A 20312-nucleotide genomic window follows, 5' to 3' on the forward strand; every position below is an offset into this window, starting at 1 on the left:
AGCCTTTATTTGGCAATCTTGGCTTCAAGTGATACTTTGGTGAGGCTCAGTCTAGGATCTGTTTCTGATTTTTGCAGTCCATGTGTAATAGTTGTCTCCAGTATGCACTTATTTCGCTAGTCAAAATAGGCGTTAACTCTTAACTTTTAGAGAAAAAATGAAAAAGAAGTTATTGAACATAAAAATGTACAAGAAGATAATACCTATGTAACATTTAATGTTTATGTGGAAATAATATTAGAAATTTTGAACACTAAACTTTTATACTGCAGTAATAGCCCCATGCAGTCTTATCTTAGTTGGGTTAAACATGTACATTTATGTTTTGCTGAACTTACTGAGACCAGCTGTTTGTATGGAAGCATTTCATAATTCCTTGAAACAATATCACACTTTATTGGATAAGTATTATACTGTAGGATTGTTTTCTTTGTTTTTGAACTAAAATATAATTCTTCTCAAAACAGTTTCCTGTATTGAGTAGTGACCTTCAGAAAATAAGCTACAATCAAGCAAAACAGTGCTGGTGGGAGAAAGCTCTTTATACTCCACTCTTTCCTACATCACAGTATGAAGGTAGCAGTATCTTTGACCTCTTTGTAATTGACTGAAACTTTACAGCTGAGTTAGATAAAAGATGAATGCAAGATGATCATGTTTCAAATGGAAGCCTCTTAATTATCTGAAAAATTGTCCCATTCATGGGCTTCCATTGTTTTCTCATTCGTGGCCATCGTTTCTCCATATAGCAGGATGATGCTAATTAATTTATCAAGTGGGTGCACTTTGATAAATTAGTTCTTAACTATTATCAAATAAGTAGTCATTGCTTTCCCTGTTATCAGACTGGAGTGCAAAGGAATAAAGCTATTGAGAAACAAGAGTGACAAATGTCACACTGTGGGGGATTCTGAGCTTTGTAGGAAGGGAATGAGCTGTAATTAACTGCATTAGTTTCTGCTAGCCAGCTGTGAAGTCTAGTCCTGCTTGGGTACTCCAATATTACATGCATATGTCAGTAAAAATATTGTTCAATGAACTCTTGGTTCTAATAGGTTTAAACATTTAACAGGTGTTTCATTCTACATATTTAAACAGCCATCTTCTTTTTCAACTGTTGAAGGCAGCTTTTCTTTTCCCATCTCTCCTTTTCCAGCTCAAATGTTAAAAGAGCATTTAAGCTGTTTTGCATAAGGTCAAACCAGGAGGTCCCTGCCTTCATTAAGATGTCATTGTTCATGGTCTTTTAGTAACTTGAAAATGTTTTTGGGATTACTTTAACAGGTTGCCAAAAGTCTCTGAAGAATGAAGCTCCTTTTTCAAAATGCACTGCACTAACATGAGCCCCACTGCTAAAAATATCCTCCTAGGCAGGCATATGGAGTAATATATCTGATATGTTCAAGTTGTACAGCCTTTAAGATTGAATTATTCTGAATGAGGAACTGAATCTGGGTGCTCCCAGTGCAGCTGATAAGGCATAGGCACAATCTGATCCAACAGTAAATCCATGTTAATGATTGTGTAGTCTTATTTTGGGTTAAATATACTTTCCTTATTATATCTACCATAATATACTGCAGTATTTACATTTTTCTGTCATATTCAACATTGCAACTGGCAACAGGTTTTGGAGAGGCTGTAAGAACCATCTCCAAACCTTGGGGATTACATAGGATCATGGGAGCTATGAGGAAGTGATCTAAAAATTATAGTATTTCTGTCTTACATGAATTACAGTAGTCCTGCTTGCTTTCATCTATTTTAGAATGTGCAAAGAGTAGGAGAGGAGTAAGAAATATGAAGCCAATTTAAAGGCAAGAGAAGAGAAAAGGAAATATAGCTACAGCAAGTTTATTATAATTTATTACACCATTCATTATAATTTCATATTTTGTCCTTGCAAACTATCCTTTTTATCACATCTGTACACAGCTTTGTATCTTACCTTTTCTTTTTAAAAATTGCCATCTTTCTCTTTTTCAGTGTCTCATCAATTCTATCCATTCATGATTTTCTTGATCTTTTCCTTCTTTTTGCCCATTCATTCTTCTTTGATATTTATTTCACAACTTAGTCCTTTTTCATTCAACCTTATGACCACATAAACCTGATATACTTCTTTTTTGTTGATTATTCACTTTTGTAATTAATCTGTTATCCATCACTGTTTATTCTAGACTCAAGCTCCCCTTGTTTCAACATTGCTTAGATACTTAAATGCTCATTTCCATCATATTTCACTTCATGTTTCTCCTGCCATTCTCAACTCTCATTTCCATGTAATAGGGGCAGAAACGCAGCTCCTATTCATTCTTTCATTCCTTATCTTTGACCAGGTAATACTTGCTATCTCTCTGCACATATTTTTCCATTTCCCATTTTAAGTAAATACGTTATTTTAAGTAAGCTTTGCAGTTCTCTCATCAGAAACATTCCATTTTATCTAAAAAATAGCTTCACTCTCTTATGTCACAATCAGTAACCACTCTGAACTCTGTGTTTACCTAAAGATTCCATAAGTAAGTTGATTTGCTTATGTGCTTTCTGTAAATCAGAAGACATCCAGTAATTTTTCTTCTCACATATATATTTAAATAATTCATACATTTCCCAATCACTTGCTGAATTGTACTTTTTTTTTTTGCTCGTTGACATTCCTTTTCATCAGAATTCTGCTAAATACCTTTTAGACATGCTTAACTGATCTTCCTATGAATTTGCATTCATGTTGTTTCTCATTCCATAGGGAAACAATAACAGTATCTTCTGTTCTTTGAGCACAGGTGCTGTTTTTTATAGATGTGTTAAACAAATCACACAGCTAAAGAAAACGTCTCTATAAACTTAATATTACTCCACTTACATGATCCGCAGCCTTAATATTTTTGTTTTGAATATAAAGTACACTGATGAAAACTAATGCAAACTATACTTGTAGAAAGAAAAGAGACTGGAGGGAAAAGTGAACTTTTAAAAAGGTTAAGAGTTTAAAGAGCATTTAAATGGCTCCACCAATGTTGCAAGGAAGATGGCTTATCTCATTGTCTCCTGGTACTCAAACCTGTGGGGAAAAAGTGTCCCATGATCTTCTCACAAGACGCAGCTGTCCAGAGCACATCTGAGTGATCTTCTATCCTCCTCTTGTCTGGAAAGACTTCAAAGAACTGATCTACTCACTGCTTCCTTGGTGTTTGCTATTGTTGGTTCCACTTTTGCAGAGCCATCTTAAGTTCACCATACCTTCCCCAGAACTTCACCTTAATATTTTTGAACGTTCTAACATAATTTAGTATTATTTTTCTTCAGTTGCTTCTTGTACATTAACTAGGATGAAAGCCAATTAAAATGAAACTATAGTCAGCTTTACTTAGGAGTATATAGAATTTTTTAGTTGCCACTCTCTTAATCCCTTTTGCCACACATAACAGAACATGTATATTCACTTCTTTGTTCCCTTGTAAAAAGTCATTCTGAAGTGTAAAAGAATTGCATCCAAGTGTTAGTATTGTCCTGATGTCTCTTTAATTTCTTAGTACCCATCATACTTTCTCATTCACCATTGCAATTAAGTCTATATATGTAAGATTAAAAAAGATATCTATACTCTGGTTGGAATGGAGCCTGGGTTTTAAGGAAGAAGCGTTTTGAAGAAATCAAAATGAAGGATTCAGCATTTGCTACACCTTTGCAACAAATTGTCCACAAAGGACCTAATTACAAAAAGCTGAATATCACATACACAGTAATTTGTAATTAATCTGCAGCCATGCAGCTTCTATCATTTCCCATTCCCATTTCAATCACTGTAGTTATTACCCCAAAATGATGCTAAACACATATAGAATTTTGATCATATATTATATTGTGTTTTCTTTTTCCTTACCTTAGATATGCATGAAATGATTTTTTCTTGCATTCACTAAGAGAACAAGTTTAATAATAATATTATAGAGAAATCAGAATTGAAATATATTATACAGGTGAAACTTAAAAAATCAGAATATCGTGCAAAAGTTCATTTATTTCAGTAATGCAACTTAAAAGGTGAAACTAATATATGAGATAGACTCATTACATGCAAAGAAGATAGTTCAAGCTGTGATTTGTCATAATTGTGATGATTACGGCTTACAGCTCATGAAAACCCCAAATCCACAATCTCAGAAAATTAGAATATTTCGTACCTCTGAAAAGTATAAGTATGCGTATGTACTCAGTACTTGGTTTGGTCCCCTTTTGCAGCAATTACTGCCTCAATGCGGTGTGGCATGGAAGCTATCAGCCCGTGGCACTGCTGAGGTGTTATGGAAGACCAGGATGCTTTAATAGCGGCCTTCAGCTCTTCTGCATTGTTTGGTCTCATGTCTCTCATCTTTCTCTTGGCAATGCCCCATAGATTTTCTATGGGGTTCAGGTCAGGCGAGTTTGCTGGCCAATCAAGCACAGTAATCCCACGGTCATTGAACCAGATTTTGGTGTTTTTGGCAGTGTGGGCAGGTGCCAAGTCCTGCTGGAAAATGAAGTCAGCATACCCATAAAGCTCATCTGCAGAAGGAAGCATGAAGTGCTCCAAAATCTTCTGGTAGACAGCTGCGTTGACCCTGGACTTATTAATGAAGCACAGTGGACCAACACCAGCAGATGACATGGCTCCCCAAATCAACCCAGACTGTAGAAACTTCACACTGGACTTCAAGCATCTTGCAGTTTTTGCCTCTCCATTCTTCCTCCATACTCTGGGTCCTTGGTTTCCAAATGAGATGCAAAAGTTGCTCTCATCAGAAAAGAGGACTTTGGATCACTGGGCAACAGACCAGGTCTGTTTTTCTTTAGCCCAAGTAAGACGCTTCTGATGTTGTTTGTTATTCAGGAGTGGCTTGACAAGAGGAATACGACATTTGAAGCCCATGTCCAGGATCCGTCTGTGTGTGGTGGCTCTTGATGCAGTGACTCCAGCCTCAGTCCACTCCTTGTGAAAGTCCTCAACACTTTTGAATGGCCTTTTCCTGACAATCCTCTCCAGGCTGCGGTCATCCCTGCTGCTTGTGCACCTTTTTCTTCCACACTTTCCCCTTCCACATAACTTTATATTAATGTGCTTTGATTCAGCACTTTGGGAACATCTAATTTCTTTTGCAATTACCTTTTGAGGCTTTGCCTCCTTATGGAAGGTGTCAATGGTGGTTTTCTACACAACTATCAGATCAGCAGTCTTTCCCATGATTGTGATTCCTACTGAACCAGACTGAGAGACCATGTAAAGGCTCAGGAACCCTTGCAGGTGTTATGGCTTAATTAGCTGATTAGAGTGGGACACTTTGAACCTAGAATATTACACCTTTTCACAATATTCTAATTTTCTGAGATTGTGGATTTGGGGGTTTTATGAGCTGTAAGCCATAATCATCACAATTGTGACAAATCATGGCTTGAACTATCTTGCTTTGCATGTAATGAGTCTATCTCATATATTTGTTTCACCTTTATTTATTACTGAAATAAATGAACTTTTGCACGATATTCTAATTTTTCGAGTTTCACCTGTAAGTCAATACTTTATTATAAGTCTTAGATGCACTAAACATATCAAAAGCAATAAAAATAGAATACAATTCAATAAGAAAATATATTTATTAAGTTTATATGCCACCCATCTCACTTTGAGAGCAACTCTGAACTGCTTACAATGCAATAAAATAGGGGAATCATCATCATTCTAGCGATTATTTTATCCAGTGCAAGATAAAGTCTTCTGCATGTTTCCAAACAATATAATCTTGACCTTTCTTTTTGCCAATTGGACCCTCAATATTTGCTGATGACGTCACTCCATCTTGTTTTAGGTCTCTTTCATTGATGCTTTTTATCAAGTGGGATCCATTCTATGACTGCCTTATCCCATCTGCCATCAGTTCTTGCTGTGTGACCAGTCCATTTCCATTTCAATTCTTTTACTCTCTTGATGATATCGCATACCTTTGTTTATTCTCTAATCCATGTGCAGGGTTTTCTATTTTCTAATGCCGATTATGTATCTTTTCATGTCTCTTTGTGCCACTCGTAACTTTTGTATCGATTGTGATGTCCATGTTTCATTGGCATATGTTCGAACAGGTAGCACTCACTGATTGAAAACTTCTCTCTTTAGGCATAGGGAAGGTTGTTATTGAAATTATGCTTAGCTTGCCAACTGCATTTAAAATGCCTTTCAATTTCCTTTATTGTATCACTTTCCATTGAGATCTGTTGGCCAAGGTATTTGCAGTGATCTACTACATCTAGTTCGTCTCCAGATATAATTTTTTTGTTTCTTTGGTGAATTTATTAAACATTGCCTGGCTCTTTTTCAGGTTTATTTTTAAGCCAAGTGGTTTTCCTGCTTTATGAAGCTCTTGTATGTATCTTTGTAAGTTTTCTGGGTTTTGTGACGAGAACAAGATCATCTGCAAATTTTAAGTGATTTAAATAGGCACCATGGATTTTTATGCTATCTTTTGCCCAGTCTAGTTAGTGAAATACAGCAACATTTGTTGTTGTTAGTTGCAAAGTCATGTCCGACCCATCGCGACCCCATGGACAACATTCCCCCAGGCCTTCCTGTCCTCTACCATCCACTGGAGTCCATTTAAGCTCATGCCTACTGCTTCGGTGACTCCAGCCACCTCATTCTCTGTCATCCCATTCTTCTTTTGCCCTCAGTCTTTCCCAGCATTAGGCTTTTCTCCAGTGAGTCCTTTCTTCTCATTAGGTGGCCAAAGTATTTGAGTTTCATCTTCGGGATGAAGATGAAGGAGCAATCAGGACTGATCTCCTCTAGGACTGACCTGTTTGATCACCTTGCAGGCCAAGGGACTCGCAGGAGTCTTCTCCAGCACCATAGTTCAAAGGCCTCAATTCTTTGGCGCTCAGCCTTTCTTATGGTCCAAATTTCACAGCCATACATTGCAACTGGGAAAATCATAGCGTGTATACACACTTTTGTTGTCAGGGTGATATCTCTGCTTTTTAGTATGCTTTCTAGCATACCATAGGAAGCCATAGCTTTCCTCCCCATAGCTCTTCCTTCCTGGAGCCCAGGAAAATAAAATCTCACTACCTCCATTTCTTCCCCATCTATTTGCCAGGAATTGAGAGGGCTGGATGCCATGACCTTAGTTTTCTTAATTTTGAGTTTCAAGCCAACTTTTGCATTCTCCTTCTTCACCCGCATCAAGAGGCTCTTTAGTTCCTCTTCACTTTCTGCCATTAGAGTGGTATTTTCCTGTGATCGTGGGGTATGCTCCGTCCAGTAACCAATTGGACTGCGTCCACACTTATGGTGTCATTGGGCCCTTGGGGCTCCTCTCCAGTTTCAGACTCGGTCCAAGCAGGACTGGCTGTGAGAATTGATCTCTCCTCCAAAATTCAGCTTTATAACTTTAATTGGTGATTTTTTTCAAAAAAATATTAAATTGGTTTTTAAATGATTTTTTTTATTCTGACAAATTGGGGGGAAATTCAAAAATGATTTCTGGTTGCCTCTCTTCAGCCGTTTGATTGCCTGCGGCCATGAGTTCACTCAGGAAGCCTGCCTTGCAGTCAGATTGGCCAGCTCACGAGCTACGGCTCCGGAGCTGTTTTCCCGTGGCGTTCCTTGACTCTGGGCACTTGGACGGATGCGCGACCAGCCATTTTGCACGCAGTGGTTCCAGGCGAGTTTGGTGGCCATTCTGCAGATCGCCTGGCCACATTTAGTATTGGTGTCCATTTTTCGGGTCGGAAAAGCCCGCGAAGATAGCAGCAGCCATTTTGAGGCTTGGAAAAGCCTCAGAGAAAAAAAGTCTGCCATTTTGGACACTTTAAAAAAGGTGCGAACTCTACAGCAGCTGTTTGGAGTGCCCAGTGACACAGGATCATTCCAGGTGGACCGATCAGGAGTGCCTGGCCAGCAAATGGGTGAGACCGTTGCCTATCTTTATTGGGGTGTTGATTTATGTTTGGGGAGATGGCTGATCCAGTTGTGGCTACAGATGCAGGATTAGAGGAGGCAGGGCCTTCAGGGGCAAAGCAGCAGGAAGAGGCAAGCCGAAGAGGCCCCTTCCTCAGGGGTAAACCCCAAGGTGTCTAAAGCAACTACCAGGGCAGAAGATCACAGGCAGAAGGCCCTTGAGAAAGAATTTCAGAGGGCCCAAAAACAACAACAAACTCTAACTGCCCAGCCCTCCCTCCCTCCTCCCAAGGATCTCCAAGTTGTCTTCCCAGCTCTACCTGTCTTGCTTCCCATGGGCCCTTGCCCTTCCCTGGCTGATTCAGGTGGGGAATTGTCTTCTTCAGAGTCCTCCTCTTCTATGGAACCTGACAACAGAGGCAATTTCTTTAATGTCCCTCTCAATAGGGAACGTACCTTTGAACAGGCTTCCCTCCCTGTTGCGCATGGTTCTGGGATTCCCCAAGCCATGTACACCTCTCCTGCAGATATGGCAACCATCATTGCTGAAACTATTAAACAGGTCATGGCTGCTGGCCTACAACAGCGACCCCAACCAGCTCCATCGCATGGCCATAAGCATAAACTTTTTGCTGCTGCTCAACAACCTGATCCCTCTGCCTCTACTTCTCAGGCCTCAATTGGCGGGGAGCAAGATGCCCTGCGGGATTCAGACCTGTCTGATGACGAAGTGGTCACCCCAGATGCCCCGGCTTTTGCCGGATTATTCAAAACTGATCAAGTCTCTTCTACTTAAGGCCATTAAAGCTGCTAATTTACCATCTTCTGCTTCAGCTTCTACTTCACAGGAGAAACCAACAGAACCGGCTTCAACTAAAGGACCCAGTACCCCATTCACTGAACCTATTGTGGAAAAGGAGGTGATCCCTGTTCCCAAGATCGTCCTGAACGTCATCCAGAAGCAGTGGGAGTCCCCAGGCACGGGCCCACAGCCGACCAACCTCGACAAATGTCTCTACAACATTGCACCGGAACTCACCAAGTTCTTCAAGACTCCCCCAGTGGACACACCGGTTGCAGCCCTGTTTTCCCCTACTGTGGTCTCTGGAGCCCCTGAGGAGATCCTCAAGTCTGAGGAGAATAGGTCAGATCAAACCTTAGTCAAGGCTGGGGCCTGGGTTGTTAGGGCCTCTACGGCCACTTCCTTTTTCTCCAGGGCGGCCCTGATTTGGATTGAACAACTTCAGGAGCACATGGCTCCTTCTGACATTAGATCACATAGGGACCTCAACAAGATTAGGGCAGCCGTTGAATTTGCGGCTGATTTCTCCCTCAATGCTGCCAGGTTTGCTTTTAAAGCCATGGCCTCTTTGGTCCCAGCCAGGTGTCTGCTTTGGCTCAAGCCATGGCAGGTGGATGTCCGTACCAAGTGGCACCTGGCAGCCTCTTCCTTCAGTGGCACCCAATTATTTGGTAACCTCTTCGATCCGTACCTCACGGAATCTAAAGACAAGCGCAAGGTTCTTTCATCCATCTATAAGAAAGAGGACAGTCGGCCCGCTCCTTACTATAGGAGGTTGCCCTTTCGGCCAACGGACAGGGGAACTTCCTTTTCCCGTCCACAACGCCAATTCTACACTCCTAGGCAGGTATCTCACCAGGACAGATCCAATAGAAACACACAGTGTTACACCTCCAAGAAGGGTTACCGTGGAGGAGGCAACCGCCAATTTTCACGTAGAAAATGACTATCTGGATTCTCTTCCGATCGGAGGACGCCTAGCATTCTTTGCCCACCACTGGGAGGAGACCACATCAGACAATTGGGTACTCAAAACTCTCAAATTTGGCCTCATGCTGGAGTTTCTCTCCATCCCCCAGGAACACTTCGTGCCATGCCCGGTCTTTCTCTGTCCTCGCAAGAGGGCACTGATGGAACAGGCCATTCAGCACCTGTTGGAGATCCGGTTTATCCAACCGGTTCCTCCCCACCAGGAAGGGCAGGGTTGTTATTCCCGCCTGTTTGTGGTACCGAAGAATTCCGGGGGATGGAGAGCAATTTTGGATCCAAAAACGTTGAACTGCCACATTGTCTACCGGCGGTTCAAAATGCATTCTCTGCACACCATCCTACAGGGGGTCAGGAAAGGCAACTTTCTCACCTAGGTGGAATTGACCGAAGCTTACCTTCATATCCCCATCTTCATAGACCACCGAAAATATCTCCGTTTCTCTTCTGGGGGGAGGCACTTCCAGTACCAAGCTCTTCCATTCGGTCTATCCTCGGCCCCCAGGGTATTCACAAAGGTACTGGCACCCACATCAGGTCATCCCCAGTTCGGATTCTCTGTTACCTGGACGACATCCTCTTGTTTTCCACGTCTCTAGTTCAAGCAGAAGGAGATCTCGCCCTCACCATTCACACCTTGCGGAATCACAGGTTCAGGGTGAATCTCAAAAAGAGTCACCTCGTTCCCAGCACTTGCATTTTCCACCATGGCGGAGAGGGTGTTCCTATCCAACAACCGCATACTCAGTCTGAGGGAGCTTGTCAGGAAGGTGCTACGCCTACACAAGGCGTCCCTTCTTCTTCTCCCAAGTCTTGGGCAAGATGGTGTCTTGCTTTGGGGTTGTCCCAGGTGGCCAGGTTTCACAGCAGGACCCTTCAGTGGTTCATGCTTCCACATCAAAAGGCCGACAGGAGCTGCTCTCCCCTCCAGGTTCCCCTTCCCAGACCAGATCTTACACTCCCTCAAATGGTGGCAGTCCCCAGCGATTTTGCAAGGGAACTTGTTCAGAGATCTGTGCTGTCTCACACGACAGATGCAAGTCTGACGGGATGGGGGGCACACCTGCAGGACCTAGTGGATCAGGGTCAGTGGTCCCTCGAAGAGAGCCAAAACAGCATAAATTGGTAAGAATTGTGGGTGGTTCGCCTCGCCCTCAGACACTTCCACCACAGAGTTTAGGACCGTCACATATTAGTCCTCACAGACAATACCACGACCAAGGCACATATAAACAGACAGGTGGGAACACGTTCCTGGCCCCTGATGCAGGAGTCCAACCTGTTGTGCCGGTGGACGGAATCTCACCTGTCATCTCTCAGGGCAGAGCACATCTCAGGGGCCTCCAACGTTCAGGCAGACTGGCTGAGCCGGACAACGATAGATCAGGTGGAGTGGAGCGTCCATCCGAACCTCTTCCATCGACTGACACTGCGATTCGGCCTCCCAGTCCTAGACCTGTTCGTGATGGCAGACAACATCCAGGAAGCCAGGTATTGCTCGCAATTCATGGACTCCAGGGCAGAAGGAGTAAGACGCCCTCAGGTGCCAGTGGCCCAAAAGTTTCCTGTACGCCCCTTCCCCTCATTCAGAGAATAATTCGAAAAATGTTGGAACAGGAAGCGGAACTATAGCTACTAGCGCAGAATTGGCCACACCGGCCTTGGTATGCTGACCTAGTGACTCTGTCAATCTCCGCTCCATGGCACATTCCACGGTCCCTCCTATCTCTCCACCAGGGGTCTGTTTGTCACCCCAACACCCAGTGGCTGCAATTAACCACATGGCGATTGAGTGGAAAGCCTTAGCAGCCGATAACATCTCCCTCAACGTCATTGCTACCATTCAGGCATGACACAGAAGCTCTACTAACCGCATTTATGATGCCACTTGGCGGACTTTTGCACTGTGGTGTTCCAACCAGACTGCTGACTGACTTAAGGCATCCATTCTATAGGTATTGGACTTCTTGCAGAGGGGGCTTGATCAGGGACTTATCCCTAATATGCTACACTGACAGGTGGCCGCTTTGGCTTCTGTCCTAGACAGTCTGGCATCCGAACATCTACCGTCTCATCCTTTGATCCGGAGATTTCTCCGTGGAGCATCCAATTTGCGTCGTCCTGCCATCCATAGATATCCGACTTGGGACTTACCTCGTGTCCTAGAGGCTCTAACTTCCTCGCCCTTTGAACCTATGAGATCCGCTTCTTTGAAACTGTTGTCCTTTAAAATGTTGTTTTTGGTGGCTATCAACTTCAGCCAGACGTATTTCTGATTTGGCTGTCCTTTCAGTCAGGCATGACTTGTGCGTGTTCCATCCAGACCAAGTTGTCTTAAGACTGGACCCGACATTCATACCAAAGGTGAATAGCTGCTTCCCCAGAGGTCAGGAGTTAACCTTACCTGATTTCTGTCCGTCTCACCGTCATGAGAGGGAACGTAAGTGGCATACTCTTGACGTACGTTGGGCCCTCAAGATCTATATCGACTGCACCGCTTTGTTCGCCACTCGGAAGCTCTCTTCATCTCCTTTCGCCAGGCCTCCTTGGGTGCCAAGGCTTCATTGTCTAGTCTGGGGCGCTGGATCAGGGCCTGTATTAAACTGTCTTATGAACTTCAGTCCTTGCAGGTTCCTCCAAACTTTACACCTCATTCTACACGCAGTGCTGCAACATCTGCGGCTTGGTCCATGCAAGCCACATTGGAAGAAGTCTGCCGGGCAGCCATCTGGGCATCTCCCACGGTCTTCATATGTCATTACAAGTTGGACAAGTATGCGTCGGTTGACATGACCTTTGGGCGCAGGGTGCTGCAACAAGTGCTTGTGCCCTAACAGACCTTCTTTCATATTCCCACCCTAGTGGACAGCCCAGTCTTTGGTACGTCCCAGTCTGGCTGCTGTCTCCACGATCACAGGAAAATGGGCGTTGATTCTTACCTGATACGCTCATTTTCTGTTGAAGTGGAGACAGCAGCTAGCCCCATCCTGGGACGAGTCACACATTATCACCTTTTTGTGCGGAGGCGAGAGGAACAGAGACTATGGACTTTTCTCACAATTCTCACGAGTCTACAGTTTCCTTTGTCTGAACCTGGGGAGGAGCCACAAGGGCCCAATAACATCATAAGTGTAGTCTCAGTTCAATTGGTTACTGGACGGAGCATGCCCCAGTCTGGCTGCTGTCTCCACTTCAACAAAAAATGAGCGTATCAGGTAAGAACCAACGCCCATCATCTGCATATCTGAGGTTGTTGATATTTCTGACAACAATCTGAATTCCAACTTTTGATTCATCTAGCTCCACCTTTCATGATGTGCTCTGCATATAAGTTAAATAGACAGGGTGACAGTATACAGTCTTGCCAGACTCCTTTCCCAATTTTGAACCAATCAGTGGTTCCATGTCCAGTTCTCACTGTTGCTTCTTGACCCATATATAGGTTTCTTAAGATGGTCTGGTACTCCCATCTCTTTAAGAACTTGGCACAATCTGTTGTGATCCACACAGTCAAAAGCTTTAGCATAGTCAATGAAGCAGAAGTAGATGTTTTTCTGGAACTCCCTAGCTTTCTCCATGATCCAGCATGTATTGGCAATTTGATCTCTACTTCTGCCTCTTCGAAATCCTGCCTGTACTTCTGGTAGTTCTCGATCCACATACTGCTGGAGCCTAGCTTATAGGATTTTGAGCATAAATGTACTAGCATGTGAAATGAGTGCAATGATGTGGCAGTTTGAACATTCTTTGGCATTGCAGCTGACTTAATAACTGCAAAGATTCATTTAACAACTGTGGTAAGAAAGGTTGTAAAATAGGACAAAACTCCCTTAATAAATGTTTCACTTAACAACAAAAATTTTGGGCTCAATTGTAATAAGTTGAGGAGTACCTGTAGAAGATAATGATGAGTTGTCTATCTATTATGGAGGATTTAAGTTTGTTTCAAAGATTTTCCTGGAGTTGAATCTATAAATTACTACTATATTTGGGAGAGTATTCCATTTAAATAAGAACATATTGTATATTCATAAACCTTGAGTGTTATTTCATGAGTGAATGCGTTTGTATGTGTGAGATAATCTCCATTTCAACCTGTTCTTAGTTGGGGATAATTAAAAGTCCTTCCAGAGTCAGAATTTTGCTGACCAACCTACCATAGCAAAGATCCACATCTACTAGGGTTAAACAGAGGATTTCTGTTTGTAGCTTGGATTTTTCACCTAAGTTGAAGGTATAGAGTCTCAGATAGATAATTACAATTTGGGAAAGTAATAATTGTAAATTTTTTCAGATGCTTTAGGAAACTTCATGAAAAGGCTATGCAGTTATTTGTATTAACTTTGGAATCTGCCTAGAAAGTAAATTTTCTCAATCGGTTTCCCTGGGGTGCTCCATTTAAAATGTGATGTTTTATTATATTTTGTCGGTTTTAGCAATACATTATGCAAGGCAAAGTTCAGCATAATTGCATTTTCCATCCCAAAGTTGAGGCAACTCTAAGGTAGAAACAAATTAACCCTGACACTGCCCCCCCCCCCAGTTCTCCACAAGCACTGGGGCTGTGGAGACTCACTTACCTTACAAGGATCTAGCAAGCCTTTGGTTTCTTTGCCTGCGTTATTGCTTCAGGCCTTCACTGCATTCGCAGAGAACAGAGGCCTAAAGTACCACAAGATCAGTAGCACGAGATCTTGCGCTGCTGGTCTTGTGTGATCTCACACTACTTCAGGCCTTTATTCTCTATGAATTGAGGCCTGGATAAGATCTGCGGCAAAAGGCTTTGCAAACAGAGCAAAGGCTTCGGTTCTTCAGGCTTTCCCCGTTTGCTATTTCCTTGCTGAAGCCTGCAGGGGCAAGATATTGCATCTTTATAGGCTCTGGTCCTCTTGGCAAAAAGCCTTTGTTGGCAAGAATGGAGCCCAGGAGGGGCCAGCGCATCCCTCCTGGGCTCCATTCTTGCTTGCAAAGACCTTTTGCAAGGACAATCGGAGCCTAGACAGACACAAATCTCCCTGTAGGCAAAAAGCCCTTGCCACTGAAAACAGAGCTGTGCCGAAAACAGAGCCTGGGAAGGACATGGCAGCGACTCTGTTTTTTGGCAGCAAAGGCTTTTTGCAAAGACAATTGGAGTCTGGACAGAGGCAAACTCCCTCTAGGCTTCATCAAGCCTTTGTTCAAGGCGAAACTGGCAGAGAGGCTGGAGAGAAGAAAGTTCATTAGATCTTCAAAAGGTAAGTAGACCCAGTCAGGCAGGATTGGGGGGGGGGGGGGGAGATATGAGATATCTCAGTGGATTAGGGGAGGCCTTGGGTGGTTGGAAGCACTAACCCCCCCCCCCCCCCCAAATCCTCTTCCCCACATTGAGCAAATGCATGGGTGAAAGCAGGAAATTTTCACATTCATTTAATGTGATTCACTCCAGTCTTTGAGTTACGAATATAATTGGCAGGCTCCATTACATTCATAACTTGAGGATTATCTGTTCTTTCTTTAGTTGGGTGTGGTACAAAAGGCCAGATCACTTGACCCTAATCTTGCATTTAAAATCATTACCTAGCATAGTTTGAATTTAAGGTTGATTAGCTATCAGCTTGGAAGCATAATTTTCTAGGCTGTGCCATATTTTTTGTTGTTAATCTGTGGTTTTACACGTAGTAGAATAAGTAAACATCATCTGAAGAGAATGTGATTTGAAATCCACTACCATTGCCTTGAATGACACTATTACAATATAGTTTGTTTTAACTTTGGGTGAAATTAGTATAGTCAACCTCTTATTTGGCTGATTTCCCAGTAGAGGCTCTACCACAGTCAGTGAACTTACTGTATGTAGGTGTTCTTTCATCCATTTTTCTGATAAAAAGATAAAATCAAAATTAGTTATAAAACTGAACAATCTGGATCTCTTAACATAGCTCTCGGTCCTGCAGTATTCCAGAACAGTGAGGAAGGATAGTGAAATGAAAGCAATTATCAGCTTCCTATAATCAGAGGGTCAGCCATCTCTTTTTGTGATAATGACTTCTCTGTCTTGGGGTCAGCTATCCTTTCTTCAATTCTTGGAAGCATAATTTATGTGGAATAGCTTTCCTTGTGGAGTAGCTTCTATTATTTCATATGGTTTGGTAGTGGATTATGTGAATTATCTGCAAGGGAATGACTTTCTAATTGCAAATATGCATTTCAAGATGACATGCTTTATTTATTTATTAAATTTATATGCCCCCTATTTTGCCAGTCGAAGCAGCTTTGAAAGGCTTAAAGTGTAATAAAAGATGCAGATATAAAAACAATTATAAATATAAAAAGAGATAAAAATTACAAAGGATTAAAACAAACTAAAAAAACCCCACAGTTTTGGAATGGAGCAGTAGTGGTACATTCTCTGTTTCTGCACCTACCGCCTCCAGTCAACTGGCATAGCAAAGTTTTAAGGCTTTTCCTGAAGGACAAAGAAAGGTGCAGATCCCACCTCTAGTGGCAAGATGTTCCAAAATTTGGGTCCCATGGCAGAAAAGGCTCTTCTGCTGGACCCCATCAGCTGAAACTGCTAGGGTCCAAGGTAGGTCCCTTCTGCAGAATGAGTGGGGTGGACTGATCTCATTGGGAAAAGACAGTTACTCAGATATCTTGGACTCATGCCACAGAGAGCTTTAAAGGTAATAGCCTACACCTTGGATTGGACCTGGAAGCAGATGAGCAGCCAGCACAGCTCATGTAACAGTTGTTCCCTTCTTGGTCCTTCCCCTCTCTCCCTCCCCCTCTTGTTCCCTCTCCTCCTGCCTTATTTCTTAAACAGCATGGAAGGAAAGATAGCCTTCTTAACTGCAATTATAATTCTGATACCATCATATGAAAATGATAACCATTCTCTCTAAACCCCATCTCAACAGGATAGATTTATGTTTGCATCAGCTGTCCCAATTTAGAATTGCTCTACCTGAGTTCCATTTCATTCTATTAATATTGAGCCTTCTCATATGCAAGTGTGCTTGGTTAGTGGCATTTAATACCCGAATTGTTCTTCAGATTGTAGGAGAAGAACTTGTAACTCTATAGTAGCAAAAAAAAAAAAAAAAGAGTCTGACAGTACCTTCTCTGACCAATAAATTTTATTAAAAGCACAATGGAAGCTGCAACTCACTTCATCACTAATTAAAAGGTGCTACCAAGCTGGTTCTGAAATAAGCGTTATTAGGTGGATAAGGTTCTCTGAGACTTTGTTACCTCTTTGAGCTTGATACTGTTCTGCTCTTTTGTTCTAGCTTTCCTCTTTAACGACACTCAGGATTTTACTTTTTGTATCGGCAGTCATTCCAATTCTGACTTTTTAGGTAATTTCTGCTATATATACAAAATCTACGAAAACACACACACACACACACACACACATACACACACACACACATATATATATATAATGTTATGTTTGTGCTGATAAATAAATAAAGGGAGACTAGTATAGTATAGATCTATTTCAAGCTATTTAGCTCTCATCAGCTAGCCATACCCTTGCTGGGAATCGAACCTGTATCGAACCATATTTGGGCATACCAGGGGTTGTGACTTTAAATATATACCTTTCACCCTGGCCTGGCTGATAAGGAGTCGAGCTCTGTAGCTCAATGGTTAACACATCTGCCTAAGAGGCAATAGAGCACAGGTTCGATTCCCAGCAAGGGTATGGCTAGCTGATAAGAGCTAAATAGCTTGAAATAGATCTATACTAGTCTCCCTTTATTTATTTATCAGCACAAACATAACAAATGTAACAAAAAGGCAACAGTAAAAAATATTGGGTTTCTGCCTGGATGGTCTCTTGTGACGAGCCGAAGGACAGAGAATGGAAGTGTGATCTTCCTCCCATATTTGGGCATACCAGGGGTTGTGACTTTAAATACACACACACACACACACACACACACACACACACACGTCGCCAAGATACTCTCAATCTTACACGGGAAAAGACCCGAATACGCCAAGACCTGCACACACACATATATATCTTTCTATAAATATTGGTGGGGGTATGTGGAGTGCTGGCTTTGTTGCCGTAAGCGGGTTGGTTGGCTGTGTTGTTACATCTTGATTAGTTGATTGGTGCTGATTGGTGCTGGCTGTGTGTCCATTGTTTTGTATTGTAACGGCCTGGGTGGTGGGTGGTGCTCGTTTGTTGACTAGGGCTGGTTTCATTTATGTATGTATGTATGTATGTATGTATGTATATGTATATGTATGTATATATGTATATGTATATTTGTGTTGCATTTGTGCTGATAAATAAATAAAGGGAGACTAGTATAGATCTATTTCAAGCTATTTAGCTCTCATCAGCTAGCCATACCCTTACTGGGATTTGAACCCGGGCTGTATTACATATTAGGCAGTTGTATTAGCCACTAAGCCACTTATATAAGTATATGTATATATATATAAACAAATCAAAAAGTTTATTTAGTTCTGTTTATTTAGATCTTACCTGTGTATTCAAAAATGGAAAGCTCAGTTTTCATAAGTAAAAGGCACTGTTTAGATATGAATAATCATTCATAGTTTCTCTGGGTTGTAACAAAGACTAATTTATTTATAATTGCTCTAGCTGTATCTGTTCAGCTTGCTTTTTTAATAAAGCTAATACCTCACATTAATTGTCTATTTGTCATAAATTTAAATTATTCCAGATATTTATGAATGCTTTAAATGTCAGCAAAAGTTAATTTTCACCTTTTTTTTACATTTTGTTCAATAGTTAGTCAGAAGTTATCCTTTCTTGTTTTTTAGATTTATTTTTATTTCCTATCTCTGTAGTGCCTCCTATTAGTACTTTCTTATCACATCCAGTGGTAGCACAAGTTGTAAATATTCAAACAGTGAGGTGATATAAATAAAATACATTCCTAATAAAGATAGTGAGTTAAAACAGAGCTCAGTCTCTATCTTGCTAGTCAATTCCTTTCTGTATGAACAAAAAGTACATATTCTATGTAATATACTGTATTTTTCGGAGTATAAGACGCACCTTTTTTTCCTCAAAAAAGAGGCTGAAAATCTGGGTGCATCTTATACAACGAATACAACATTTTTTTGCCTCCTGAAGCCCCGCCCCTTCACCAAAATGGCTGTGCATACCCTTATGGAGGCTTTCAGACAGCTCCTGGGGGCTGGGGAGGGCAGAAATGAGCAAAAAACAGGCTGTTTTTTGCCCCCCCCCCAGCACTCTATAAGCCTCCATAAGGCTATGCATGCAATTTTTTTGACAAAAACCAGGCCCGTTTTCACAGAAAATGGGCCATTCTTTGCTTGTTTTTGCCCCCCCCCCCAAGGCTATTCATGCCTTTTTTGGAAAAAAAGGGGGGACGTTTTTGTGAAGAACAGGCCATTTTGGGGAGGTTTGCAGAGTGCAAAAAAAATTTTTTCCCTTTGGAAAGCTCTTTAATTGATTGATGAGAATTACATTGATCAACTGCTGTGCCAGCAGAAACACCTACCTATCTACTGTATTTCTATCTCTATTTCTCTCTCTCTATCCCTTTATCTACCTACCTACCAAACTTCTCTCTCTCTCCCTACTTATCTACTGTATTTCTCTCCCCCCCTCTCTTTCTCTATCCCTCTCCCTACCTACACACACACACACTCTCTCCGTACCTACCTACTGTATCTCTCTCTCTCTCTTTCCCTTTCTCTCTATCCCTTTATTGATCTACCTACCTACCTAACTACTCTCTCCCTCCCTCCCTCCCTCCCTCTCTACTGTATTTCTCTCTATTTCTCTCTTTCTATCCCTCTACCTACCAACCTACCTACTCTCTCTCTCCCTACTTACCTACTGTATTTTTCTCTCTTTCTATTTCTCTCTATCCCTCTACCTACCTACCTACCTACCTACCTACCTACCTACCTACCTACCTACCTACCTACCTACCTACCTACCCTCTCTCTCTCTCTCTCTCTCTCTCTCTCTCTCTCTCTCTCTCTTTTCTCTATTCTTTTATCTACCTACCTACCTACCTACCACTCTCTTTCTCCCTACCTACCTACCTACTGTATTTCTCTTTCTCTCCCTATCTATCCCTCTATCTACCTATCTATTTTTTTTTAATTTGCCTCTTCAAAACCTTGGTGCGTCTTATACTCCTGTGCATTTTATACTCTGAAAATTATGGTAATATGATGGGATTGTGCAAAGCAAAATTAAAAGGGACACAGCAAAATAAAAAATTGTAAGTAGCCTCTTCCCCCCCCCCTCCAGTTTTACCCAATAGTTTTGATGAGCAACTCACTCACACGTAACATGAGGAATTAAATCCATTGAGTGTTTGGGGTCATAAAATTTACCTTTCCTATGTTGAAGGGCTAAGTTTCTTAGCAGAGTCACCATTGTCCAACCATTGTCATGGATGCCAGAAAATATTAAACTTTATCTGAATGTCAAATTAATATATGTAATTACTTCTTTCTAAAATTTAGCATTAGATGATCACAGAGACATTTTGTATCAAAGCATTTCCAATAGCATAGGGATTTATTCATATATTCATCTTTTCTATGCAAATGAAGTTGGATCTATTAATTCCAAAACATCAT

The 20312-nt window shown here is 41.8% G+C and overlaps 1 protein-coding gene across 7 annotated transcripts in view; it reads left to right on the forward strand.

The window, feature by feature from the left end:
• The window catches only part of KIAA0232 (KIAA0232 ortholog), a 75524-nt gene that overhangs the window by 44677 nt on the left and 10535 nt on the right, over positions 1-20312 (forward strand). For all 7 annotated transcript variants that reach the window (XM_032219580.1, XM_032219583.1, XM_032219587.1 and 4 more), the window contains one exon: positions 468-576. In XM_032219580.1, the coding sequence (XP_032075471.1) occupies positions 468-576 (109 nt within the window). The remainder of the gene's footprint in view (positions 1-467; positions 577-20312) is intronic.

This window comes from Thamnophis elegans, chromosome 6 (genome assembly GCF_009769535.1).
Source record: "Thamnophis elegans isolate rThaEle1 chromosome 6, rThaEle1.pri, whole genome shotgun sequence".
NCBI classification, from domain to species: Eukaryota; Metazoa; Chordata; class Lepidosauria; order Squamata; family Colubridae; genus Thamnophis; species Thamnophis elegans.